This window comes from Corvus moneduloides, chromosome 3 (assembly GCF_009650955.1).
Source record: "Corvus moneduloides isolate bCorMon1 chromosome 3, bCorMon1.pri, whole genome shotgun sequence".
NCBI classification, from domain to species: Eukaryota; Metazoa; Chordata; class Aves; order Passeriformes; family Corvidae; genus Corvus; species Corvus moneduloides.
Genome location: NC_045478.1, coordinates 84433940 through 84446152, shown reverse-complemented (window position 1 = coordinate 84446152; position 12213 = coordinate 84433940). Strand labels below are relative to the sequence as shown.

At 52.1% G+C, this 12213-nt stretch overlaps 1 protein-coding gene across 3 annotated transcripts in view; it reads left to right on the top strand.

The window, feature by feature from the left end:
• The window catches only part of TJAP1 (tight junction associated protein 1), a 40455-nt gene extending 29159 nt beyond the window's left edge, over positions 1 to 11296 (top strand). For 2 of the 3 annotated variants that reach the window (XM_032102502.1, XM_032102503.1), the window contains 7 exons: positions 1503 to 1531; positions 2213 to 2374; positions 2983 to 3049; positions 3519 to 3548; positions 4751 to 4858; positions 5552 to 5635; positions 7327 to 11296. In XM_032102502.1, coding sequence (XP_031958393.1) covers positions 1503 to 1531; positions 2213 to 2374; positions 2983 to 3049; positions 3519 to 3548; positions 4751 to 4858; positions 5552 to 5635; positions 7327 to 8643 — 1797 coding nt within the window. In that variant the 3' untranslated portion in view covers positions 8644 to 11296. The remainder of the gene's footprint in view (positions 1 to 1502; positions 1532 to 2212; positions 2375 to 2982; positions 3050 to 3518; positions 3549 to 4750; positions 4859 to 5551; positions 5636 to 7326) is intronic. The other variant, XM_032102504.1, reaches the window with a different exon arrangement.
• Positions 11297 to 12213: the final 917 nt, after the last annotated feature.

The following is a 12213-nucleotide window of genomic DNA, read 5'->3' as shown; positions in this document are numbered from 1 at the left end:
GAAGGTAGAAACTGGTGCTGTTCTCCCCACTGCAGACTTCCCAGGTGTTTGCTGGTTGGATGCCCTTCAGGCTGCTGGGCAGTAGGCGTGTGCTGGAGGGAGGCAGCTCTGTTGTCAGGAGGTGATGGGATGTTCCTGGTGCTTTGTGTATGCCCTGTGCCTGGCTGTCTCCGGGTACTGGGTGTTTGTGTGATGGCTGTTTCAGGTTCTTTAAGCTTTCTCCTCTTTTCTCTAGCCTGCTTTGAGGCAATGCCATTACCTTGTATTAATAAGAATCACATTATCCCCTTTGCCTGGTCACTATCATCTGCTGTTTGTGTATTTGTGAGAGCAGGGGAGGCAGTTGCTGGATAATTCCATGTGAATTAACTGATTGCCATGTGGAGTGAGGAGGTAAGAAAAGAATGGATTGATGCTTTGCCTTTAGGAACAGGATGGTGTCTGCAGGTGGTAAAGACCATTGTTTTAAAGTGTGAATTAATGAAGGAAGCAGCCCCTGATGTCTTAAGGCCGGAACTGGGATGGTGTACCTTATGGAATTGTTAGCAGCTCAATGGCTGTCTGACCTGGTCTCTCAGCCCAGGGCTGACTGTGACCCATAATGGACTCTCTAAAGTGTGGCAGCACTTGGATTTGTGAAGTGCTGTTGGTATGAAGCACCAAAAATCATCCATGGGCGGTTTGGGCTTTGTGAGAGTGGTCCGAGTCTTGAGCTTTCACAGAAAATACGGTTGTTTCTAGTGCTAGTTAAATATCTCCCAGCCATCTTGTCAGGCAGCAACCATCTCATGGGTTAGCACAGGGAGTGCAAAGGAAGTGAAAATACCTGAACTGTGTGCTCTGTCTGCTCCCTGTGTCCTTGTTCTGCAGGGCCCTGCTTCAGCCATCTCTGGGGATCTTGCCCATAACATTTTCTTTTACAGGCTTTCTGACCTTTTGTGTTTCTTCTGCTATCCTAGAATAGTTACAGTGGCTGGTTTCAGGTCTGCAGAAAGAAACCTTTTTCACGGCACAATCTGGGTGGTATAATTGGTAGCCATAATTTTCAGGTCCCAAATGATTGTGTCTCGTGCTTTTTGTGGGGCTTCAGGAGCCTCACAAGTGATTGCTGCGGTGACAAGTGAATCCTGTGTATGCTGGCCTGTGAGATTCCTGCTGCCCACCACCTGTGGATGTGGAGGAAGCTGAAACACCAGCTAAGGTGGTGATGTTACAAGAGATGCTGAGATTGCTCCATGGGGAGGGTAAAGTTACCTAACTCGTGTGGTGGATTCTAGTCCAGCTCTTCTACCCTGAACCAGGACACACAGTGTGTTTTGGTATCAGATAGCTGAGCAGTGTGTACAGATCCTTGTAGCTCTAAGCTTGCCTGGTATGAACTGTCAGAGCAGGGGAGGAAGAGTCACAGCTAGGGTCTAGCAACCAAAACTGCCTTTTAGGACAGTGTGAGAGACCAACTCCTCCTCTAAAAGAATCTCACAGCTGTTTTCTTCCCTGTGCAGGAACCCTTGACGGATGCAGAAAGGATGAAGTAAGTGTCCTGCTCCCCCTTTATGCCTGTCATACTGCGACTGTGTAGGTTCTGATTACTCTCATCCTGCCTGTGCCACCTGCACAGTGAAGCTGACTGGCCCTGCAGGCTCCTCTCAGATCTTCAGTCATCTTGGGGCTGTGTGGGCAGATCTTTGGTCTGTGCATTGCCAACCTGTGCCTTGCATGTCCCGCCCACTGGAGGAGGAGGGAACATAGACCACCCCCCCCCCCCCCGTACAGGTGCAGGCAGAGGAGTTGGTGGGTGTGAAAAAAAGCAGGTGAAGTCTTTAATACAGGTGGAGAGAGGATTTTTCCTTTCTATTCTTCTAACCTGGACTGGGATAAATTATTGATTGGTTTTCATTCATCGGTGAGAGACACTGGAGCTGTGCAGCTCATCTGTCTTTATGCAAGCACTGTAACCCGAGAGGGAGCTGGGAGCCATGGCTGGCCAGCTGGCATGTGCTTCTTTGCCCCTGCTCCAAGCGTGTTTGCCTGTCTGTCTTGACCGAGATGTACCTCTTGCGTCATGTGTTGAAGTCTCCTGTCAGTTCAGTTCCTGACTTCCTGGGGCCCCTCTGAGGGCTCTTGGGCCCTAGTGCAGGGCAGCGGGGTGGGGGTGCTGGTGTGGAATACCCCTTGTGCATTCAGTGCTACCTTGTTCCTGTTCCTGCCCCAGGCTACTGCAGCACGAGAATGAGGAGCTTCGTCGACGGCTGACATATGTGACTAACAAAATGGAGGCAATGGAGAGGGAACTGGAGTCAGGTCAGGACTACCTGGAGATGGAACTGGGTCAGAACCGTGAGGAGCTGGAGAAGTTCAAGGACAAATTCCGTAGGTATGAAAATGAGAGGGGTAGAGTTAGAGAGATCCCTCACACCAAAGGCTCCCTCAGCTGGCATGAGCAGGCTGTGCCCTGTTGCGCAAATCAAAGGCATGCTGCATCCTTGATAAGGCGCACCTCCAGACTCTAGGGGAGATAAAGGCTCTGCAGCCATTATTTCTTCCCGAGTACAGTGTAGGAATGCTGCCAGCATGAAAGGCTGATGACAGGGAATTCTTCATCTGTTGGATGTAAGCATGTGTGCAAAAAAAGCCACTGGTGGCTGCAAGAAAATACATCATTGCTTTACCTGAAAAGTACCTCAGTTAAAAATCAGTGCCAGTCACTGGTCATGTGCTTAGACATGCCATAGCTCAGAGGAGTCCTCCAAAGTCATCTACATCCTCTCCTGCAGGATCCTTTCACCCAGCCAGCCTCATCTTGCCTCCAGTAACTTGGGGTCTGAAAGCCATCGTGTCCGAGGTGAGGCATAGTTAGTATGCCTGGTTGTCTTAGTAGCAGTCTTTCTGAGTTCTGGATATGATGGTTTTCTTGGCACCTATGAAGACAACTTGAGTAGGTGCCTGAGATCCATTCCCAAGCATACAATCGTGTTTCTGTAGGTTGCAGAACAGCTACACTGCTTCCCAGAGAACCAACCAAGACCTGGAGGAGAAGCTGCATGCCCTGGTGAGTGCCCTATTAAGTCACTACAGAGATGAGGTAGAAGAGACCAGTGTGTGTTAGAAGCAGATGGGGGAAGGGGCCCTGTCTTTACCCAGCAGCTGTGGCAGTGGGTGAAGGGTGAGATTCTGGGCATGACCATCTACTCCCCATTCTGGCTGGTGTCATGAGCGGTTTTCTTGATTTACTGAGCCCCTCCTTGGTCACATATGAGAGCTTTGGTTCCTCACAACATAATTGCATGGTATTCCGTCATGTTGCTTCAGTCCCTCTCAAAATGCCAGGGATGTGTCAGCCAGTCTTGGGGTGGTCATCCTGGGAGGATGGGGGCTGTCAGAGCAGCGCCAATATGCGTGTATGTCTGTTGTGTGCATTCATAACACTCATGGCTGTTTCTTTTCTCTCCCTCCCCCTCTCTTTCTCTTTCTCCTCCCCACGCTGCCGCTGGCACACTCTGGGCGCACTCACCTCTCAGGCCTCTCTCAGCCAAAGCTGGATTTTTGCAGTTGCGTCTTTTCGTTTGTGTGTTTTTCCTTTTTCCTCTTTACGTGTCTCAGCCTGTTGTTCTCATTGTCAGTCCCACATACACCATCTCAGATGGAGGGGCCCCAGCCCTCGTCCAGCCAAGGGCTCACCTGGTATCCAGCAGCTGCCCGCAGATGCAGCAGGTCCTAGCTTGCAGGGCTCCATCTTAAGAGTGTTTGACTCTGAGCCAGCTGGAGCATGGCGTGTTGGGAAGTGGTGCCCATAAGCTGCAGCACCGCACAAGATGTGGATGGCTGTGAGCCTCGTTTGCTCCCTTTCCTTCCCCTTCTGATCTGTGAGCAGGCAAGTCAAATAGCTGAGGTGCTGATTGCCCAGGGTGAGATTTCTTTGGTCCTAGAAGTGGAATTTCTTGGGTTAATATTCATTGCCAATTATTCATTGTGCTGGTGCCTGAAGAGACCGTATACTGGGGAAGTACTGGCTCTCCATCCCCTTGCCTGTCTCTGTGCTGTACCTGTGACACACAGTTGGCCCTGGTGGTCACAGCCTCGCAACACCCTTGGGCAGTTTGGAAGAACTTCTTGAGAAAGCAATAGCTTGGTTGTTCTGAGTTGTCCCTCTTTGCTGTTACATCTGGGTCTCTATCAGCCCTGCACCTGAACTGTTAGGGAGTCTAAAGAGGCAAGATTGCCTGCTTTAGAGAGGACATAGCTGAGCTTCAAATGAAGCTACAGGTCCTTTTACTTTCTAGAGCAAGGCTTAAACTCTTTCAAGATGGTGCCTTCCCCCTTTTGTCCATTCAGTATTGACTGCTGGATCTTTTCAGGCAGTATTCTTGTTTCGGTTTCCCCAGGAAAGAGGGCTCACAAGCTCAGAGGTCTTTTCTACCAGTGGCAGGTTGGGACTGATCACTCAAAACCACTAGCTTTTTATGAGGCACCATGGGAACCAGGGGCAGAGAGGAGACATGCTGGTGCTGCAAGAGATACTGCATTAAGGAGGTTCAAACTCAACCTGTTGTCTCTGTAGCTAGCAGAGTGGCTGGTCCTCTTTGGCTTTTGGAATCACCTTCTTTTGAAGAGGGTTGTCTTCCTTGTCTGTCTGTCTGGAAGTTTTTTGTATCCCAGCTGAACATGTCATTGTGCTATGCTTGGGCTGAGGTGGGTGGTGAAGCCAAGTTCTGTGCTAGGGAGTTTTAAACCTGGTGTTCTTGCATCCCAGATTAAAAAGGCAGAAATGGACCGCAAGACGCTGGACTGGGAGATTGTAGAGCTCACTAATAAATTGCTTGATGCCAAAACCACCATCAATAAGCTGGAGGAACTCAATGTAAGTGTTGGTCTACAAATGGCTGCGAAAGTGTGTGAGGTGTGGGCTTTTCCTTTTGTTCAAAGTCATTAGTGTAAAGCAGCACGTGAATAACTCCAGTGTGTATGGAAGTGTGGGAGCTGTACATAATAGGGCCAGACAAACAGAAGAGGGTCTGAGGGGTTGAACAGGGAGAACGGATCTTCAAGTTTGATGTATTTACTCTTTTGAACTTAGGGTTTGACCTGAGTCTGAGCTATATCTATGGAGGGGTCGTTCATTCCAGAGCTGGGAGGGAGCTGATGCCTTTTCTACACCATTAATGTAGCAGTTCCTGGATCTGGTGCCTGACTGTATTAATTGCTCTCAACTCCCTCCAGTCTGTCTGCATCATCAGATATGACTGAACTGTGGGATGGGAGAGAAAATATGGTGGGATTTTTGGGGATGATTAAAATCCCCAGAGGGAGAGGGGATTGATACACTGACAGAGGACATGATGGCAAAAAGGATTGGAGTTGAAAGGGACACCTTGGCTGAGTTGTAAGGAAATACACGAAGGTGTGGGGAGGGAGGAATGGCAGTGCCCTCATGAGTGATTCATCAGATGCCGCCTCTGGCTTCTGTTCAAGCAGCATCTGGTCTGGTGGTGCCTTTTTGGGTAAGAGTTTGGGCGAGTTTGACAGCGTTACACACTTGTGCCCTCTCTTGCAGGAACGCTATCGACAGGACTGTAACCTTGCAGTACAGCTGCTCAAGTGTAACAAGTCTCACTTCAGGAACCACAAGTTTGCTGATGTGAGTAGTAATCCTGCTGAGGTGGGGAAGAAGGGCTCATGGGCTTTGACTGCATTTTGCTTTCTCTGCAGGGCTGCTGGCCTCTCATACTTCAGCCTCGGAGGTGGGGGGAGGCTCCTGTTCCCACTCCCACTGAGAGGGCAGCACAGAGCTTCTGCCAGCTCCTCTTTCATGACAGCTCCATTTCACAGTTCAGCCAGGAGCTGTTATAAAAAGCACAATAACCTTGAACTTGATAGCCTGCTGGGTGTGTGCTGGTAGCTGGCAGGAGGACAGACCTCTCTCTTACTCTCCTCCATCCTTTTCCCTTCCTCACCTGGCCACATGGAAGGGCCATACTGCCTCATAAGAAGTCAAGCAGCAGTAGTCTGACCAGATGTCACTTACTCCTCTGAGGAGAAATGTGTGAGGCGGTATTCAGGGTGTTTTCTAGGCCTTCTGAACGGGAGAGGCTGGTACCGACTTGCTCCCCCTCGTGGGGAGGAATGAAGATGGGGGCAGTTCGGCTCATCCTACTCTCATCTCCTTTCACATTAGTAGCTTCAGTTCTTTGGTTGAAAGTATCATCCACGCCCTTACCCCAGCTCTCCTTCCCATACCTCTAGTCTCTTTCCCTTCTTTGTGTTCCTCTCAGCAAAACTACGTGCTTGTCTTTTTTAACTTAGCAGGTGACCACTATGTCACCCTCCCCCACGGTGTCTCAAATTAGCACTCTTGAGGTCAGTGTATCAGTTACTGCTGGGGTAACCTTGACCTCTCTCCCAGCTGTCCCCCCCTCTCTGGAGCTTTGAATTCTGCCCCCCAGAGCGCTGTGTTCCACATGGCTGCCACTGGAGGGGGGTTGGTGCTGACCAGCTGTGCAGACAGCCTGCCTCACAGCCAGCTGTTGTTATGCAATGCACCCTGCATGCCCAGATGTGGGTGCAGTTTCCTTCTGGCTGTGATGGGACAGATGTTGCTATGCCACTGAGTGGCCTGGGGAGCTCTGCTCTCCGCTTCATGCTGCACTTGCCTGTGGGGTGACCAAGATGAGGGCAGCTTGGCAGAGTAATGGGGAGAGCATTAGTGCCCATTTGCAGGACAAGGGGTAGTGCTTACCTGCTGGTGAGACCCCAGTTCAAAAACTTTGGTAATAAGCCCAATGTTTGTCTTTCTGAAATTGAGAGAGTGAGGAAGCGGGGTGACGTGGTGGAGTTGGTAGGAACATGGGAAGGCATCGATCCTGGTCTGCAGGCAGGCTGCCAAGGCAGCATGGCTGCAATTACGCATTCAGGGAGCACTGTGGATCTCAGCAGTGGGGGCTGTAGAGTCACTTCAGTGCAACCACCAGCTGATTTTCCACAGATCAATTGACCCCTTCCTGGCATGTGCTGGATGGGCCTTATCTCTGTGCTCACAGGCATGTGGGACTGAGCCCACATGCTGTCTTTACCTGCTCACTTTGCCAAATGGGCCTGTGAACCATGGCCTAGAACGAGCATGACTGCTGTGATAGCTAGAGAGCCTTGTTAGTTGCTCATGGGGCAGGTTTACTTTGAAAAAAGATACCCTTCCGAAGGCAAGGTAGGTGAATGTTAGGGTCAAGATAATGAGTACAAAATACACATGTAGGTTGGTTGGAAAAGGCAGATTATGTGGAACTAAATGGCTTGTGTGGCAGCCCCTTCTAATGTCCTTTTTCTTCTTCCTAGCTTCCCTATGAGCTGCAGGACATGGTGAATAAGCATTTGCACAGCACTCAGGAGTCTGCAGGCCCTGGCCAAGAAGCAGCCCACACCTTGGCTCCATCTGATGTTGTGCCCACCTCTGTCATCGCCAGAGTCTTGGAGAAACCAGAATCTCTGGTTCTGAATTCAGCCAAGTCTAGCAGTGGTAACTGTCCCATGGCTGAGGATGTCTTTGTGCATGTGGACATGAGCGGAGCTCTTCCTGATGCCTGCAACAGCACAGGGCAGACGGGGAAGGAGGGAGGAGATGTGGGGAAACAGCAGAATGGTGGCTGCAAGCTGCAGAGTAGTGCAGAAAGTGTGCCTGAGGAGGTGCCTGCCTTTGAGAAGCTAAGCCCATACCCTACTCCCTCACCTCCCCATCCTATGTACCCAGGGCGCAAAGTGATTGAGTTCTCTGAGGACAAGGTAAGGATCCCAAAGAACAGCCCCCTGCCCAACTGTACATATGCTACGCGCCAGGCCATCTCTCTCAGCCTGGTACAGAGTGAAGATGAGAGCTGCGACAGGCACCGGACGCTCCCCAGCAGCCCTGCTTCAGAAGGGCGCCGTTCAGCCTCCAGCTGTTCCTGTCAGCAGTCCCCCAAAGCAGCCAGAGCTCACGGCTCTTCCCAGAGCAGCCCATTCAGCAGCCCTCCCCAAATCCCGAGCGCCTTTGCCAGCTCTGCTAGCTCTGAGGAGGACCTGCTGGCTAACTGGCAGCGTATGTTTGTGGATAAGGCACCCCCCACCTCAGAGCGAGTGCTGATGAACCGCACTGCTTTCAGCCGTGACACAGCCCCTGAGCTCCAGAAAAGGTTCAGCCGCTCCATGCAGGAGCTGGGTAGGGCAGCCTCAGCTTACTCGGATGGTGAGGAGTCTGCTAAGAGCTGCAGCTGGACCGTGAGCCGGGACTCAAGCGTGGACACAGACAGCACCGAGTCCAGAGCCCGCAGGAGCCATTTCTCCTCAGACTATGGTACAGATTTCTCCCAGGATGAAGCCCAGAAGCTGTTGCATGAAAGCAGCGGAGGCACTGCTGAGCCTGAAAGCCCCTCACCAGAGAAGCACAAGGACTATGTAGATCTTGGCTTACCTGAGAGCCCAGCTGAGGAGAGAGAAATGCTGCTCCAGGGAAACAAGGAGAGCAGCCAAGGAGGTGCCCAAGAGGAAAGTGGAGAAGGCAGGGTCAAGCCTCCTTTCAGTCGGCCACACCGCAGCCCCAAGAGGATGGGGGTGCACCACTTACATCGCAAAGACAGTCTGACACAAGCCCAGGAACAGGGCAACCTTCTCAGCTGAGGCAGAGCTAGAAGCAGCCACACACTGCAGAGCACACTGTGGGATGCCTCCATCAGTCCACCTGAGGGAGAAGCCTCCTTTAGTACCGTACTACCTGGGGGAAATCTGCTCTGAGATTTTATATTTATTCTCTTCTTTTGCTACTTGGAAGAGGTGGGGTCTCCCTTCCCTGGCAACTCAGACCCACAGTACTAGCACACAGTGTGCAGAAGCACACCCACTGTCCCAACACACTTGCAGCTCTCTTCACAGCCTCACACTGGTGCCTGTACCAGAGCTAGTTCTTGGTACCCCTTGTCCTGGTGCCTGTGCCTCTTTTTGCTCTCATCCCCCTTCCCACTCAGGTACCTGAGGCCCTGGGTGCTCTCGTGCTGTTTCCCCACACCTGCTCTGCTCTCTTTTAACTTGTGCCAACAGGGCAGAGTGCCTGTGTGGTGGTGTCTGATTCCCTGGGAGCCCCAGGGGCTGTGAGTGGGGCACGAGGACTCTCCCAGCAGATGGCTGTGTGCCGTGGGGATTTGCTGGGATTGCTGGTGTCTCATTTTCCTGCTGGGTTTTGTTTTCCCCAGCTGCCCACTGGGTGGTTCCCCAGAATCTGCCTCAGCAGGTCGCTGTTGCATGTCTCCAGCATTGGGCTCAGCACCTGGTCCCCACTGAGGCAATGCACAGGTGCTTGTGCTGTGGGACACGGGTGCTGCCTGCTGGGCGCTGGGGTTTTTGTTTGTGTGTCTCCTCCCTCACACCTCTTCCCCTGCTCTCTGTGCTGTTGTTTTGTTTGAACGGTGCTGATGCTTTGCTCTTGGGTGGGCTTCTTTCTTCTTTCCAAGCCTTTGGTTTTGGGGTGTATTGTTTTTCCTTTTCCCCACCCTGTGTAAACAGACACAGCCGTTGGCAGCCGGTCTGATGCCTGCACTGAGGGTGTGTAGAGGAGTCTCAGCTATCAGAGCTGCGCTTCCCTCTGATCCTGGCCTCCAGCCTGCAGAAACCCCTCCAGTCTCAAGAACAAGGTCTTGCCCTGGGCAAGCAAGGCGTGAAGGATGCTACCGGGCTTTTCTGGGCAGGGCTTGGTGCAGGGCCAGCAGGGATGCGAGGGCAGCATGCTGAGGAGCTGCTGCCTGCAGATGCACTACCTCATGGCTCGGCAGCAGCCCTTCACCAGGGTCTCCTTGCTCGCCTCTCTCTCTGGGGGGCTCCAGGCTCTGGTGCCTCCCTGGGGCCTCCCTCTTTGGGTAGGGCTCTCTGTGTGTTTTTCCTAGCGTAGTGTGATATTGTGTGACTTTTCTTCTCAGTCTTGTGTGCTCAGTGTCTTGTTGGGGGGGAGGGAAAGGGAGAGGTCTGTAGATGTAGGTATTTTTTTGAGGGCTTACGAAGCCCAGGCCTCCTGTTTTAATTTTGTCCTGTGCCCATGTCTGTCTGGTGTTTTTTGGCTTCCACGGGGGTGCGGGGCAGAGAACAGCCCAGTTCCCTTCACCATACCCTCTTCAAACCCTGCCCTCAGCTTGCTGTCTGGTTTTTGAGTTGGGTTTGTGTTGTCCTCCCACTCTACACAATGCGGGCTCTTCATTGGGCTGGAGGAGAGCATCCTTCTCTCCAGGAGGGAGCATCTGTTCATATGCTTACATCAAGATTTGCAGCCAAAAGCTGCCTGGGGGTTCTGCTCCCCTCCCCAAACCCCTGTCTCTGCAAAGGGCTTGCAGCTTGTAGCTGGGGCCAGCCAGGGCTTCAGCTTGAGCCTGGAGGCTTCAGGGCCAGTGAAAGGGAGCTGGAGGCCTCTCTGGCAGCTGTGTAGGTTGTTTTATGTACCCTGGGCAGAGCTGCTGCCTACACACTCACCTTGTTTCCCACCTGGAACAGTCGTGGAGCTGGATGCCACCCTCTGGTGGGGAGGTGGGACTCAGTATTTCACTGCAGTATTTTGCTGTGCAGACAGGCTGCTGCTGAGAGTGGGAGCCTCCTCTGAGCCTGCAGTGTATTTATCTCCCCTGTCCCAGTTGTGGGGGATTGGGGGGTTCTTCTGTTTACTGCCATCAGCCACTCCACTGCTGCATTTCTTTTGTTCTTCTGCAGCATTGCTGAGGGTTTGCCTCTGCAGCAGCTGCCAGATCCTGCCTCACGGATGTCATCTGGGGTTGGGTGCTCACTGAGTGAGCTGCTCTGGCTCTGAGGCTGCTGGTGGCCTGCAGTGAGGGTGACATTGCCCCTCAGGGCTCAGCCCCATCTCCCCTGAATGCTGGCATGCTAGTCAGTGGACAAAACTCTCTTTTGCTGAGGCAGCTGGTGCTGATGGTGCTGAACAGAGCCAGCCTCCCTCTGCTTTTGGTCAAGGTAGACTGAAAAGCAAAACAGTGAGGAAGTGGAGGGGTGGCAAAGAGATGCCCAGTGCCTCACCTGACACTCGTGCTTTGCAGCAGTAGGCTGCTGGCAGAGGTCGAGGGGGAGTGGTTGCCTCAAGCAGCAGAGCCCTCTCTTTCCCTGTGGGCATTGTGTCCTCTGTACTCCTGCCCACCTCCAGCAGTATTGGCTCTGGGGCTTTGAGCTCATCCCACTTCCGGTGTCCCAACTCCAGACTGTTAATCTGTCACTAATGTGGTTTTTTCTGAGATTTTCAAACTGATGTATATTTTAAGACCAGAAATAAACTATTTTAAAAGTAGATGGCAATGGCTATATTGTACTTGATGCTAGATAAGACCTGGACTGGGCTGAGCCTGAGCATGTGAGGATGCAGAGCTACTCATGGTACAGTGTCCAAAGTTTGTTGAACTGTGTGTGCCACCCATTGGCTCTTCCAGGGAGAGCGATCCTGTGACCTGTAAGCTGGTGCTATAAGCACCCCTGCGTTACTCGTAAGATTCTGCGTACCCCATTTCACATATTTTGCTGGCTGTCCTGGCTGATCTGTCTTGGTAGACCTCCACATGCTGATCTAGTGTAGGATAAGGTATAGCTAATCCTTTTGATAGTTGTTGGTTTCCTTGGAGTCCCAGCTCTTGGAGTCATCTGAGAGTATCACTTCCCCACTTGAGAACATACCCCCTTGCTGGGGTTCCTAGGGGGTTTATAATGCTAGAGTCAGTATTCCGTGTGGGGAGGGAGGATAGGGGGTAACTGGACATACCCCAGACAGGAAGCCCTCCAAACATGAGCCACGGAGTTCCTGCAGGATGCTGATACAGACATTTGGAAGTGTTTCCTTTTCATGCTGAAGGGTGCTGCAGAGGTCAGAGGGCTGTGATGAATTTTCCTCCATCTCTTAAGTTACACTGCCTGTGCCTTTCTGACCTGGCTGCATGCACAGCCTAACACTGGAAAGACTGTCTTGTTTCTTTGTCCCCGTAATTAATGATTTTGTTCCTTGTTCCCTTGAGTAGCAGCTGCTGCCACAATTTAATCTTCTAGCCTAATTTGAGCCTTGAAACACGATCTTCCTTGTCAACAAGGGACGCTTGGCCAAGCAGCGCAACCCACGTTCACCAGGGCGTACACGGCTGGTGCCAAGCTCCCTGCAGAGCCCGATTAATCCAACCCGCTTCCTCCTGGCCCGAGAGAGGGCCTGGGGGACAGAAAATT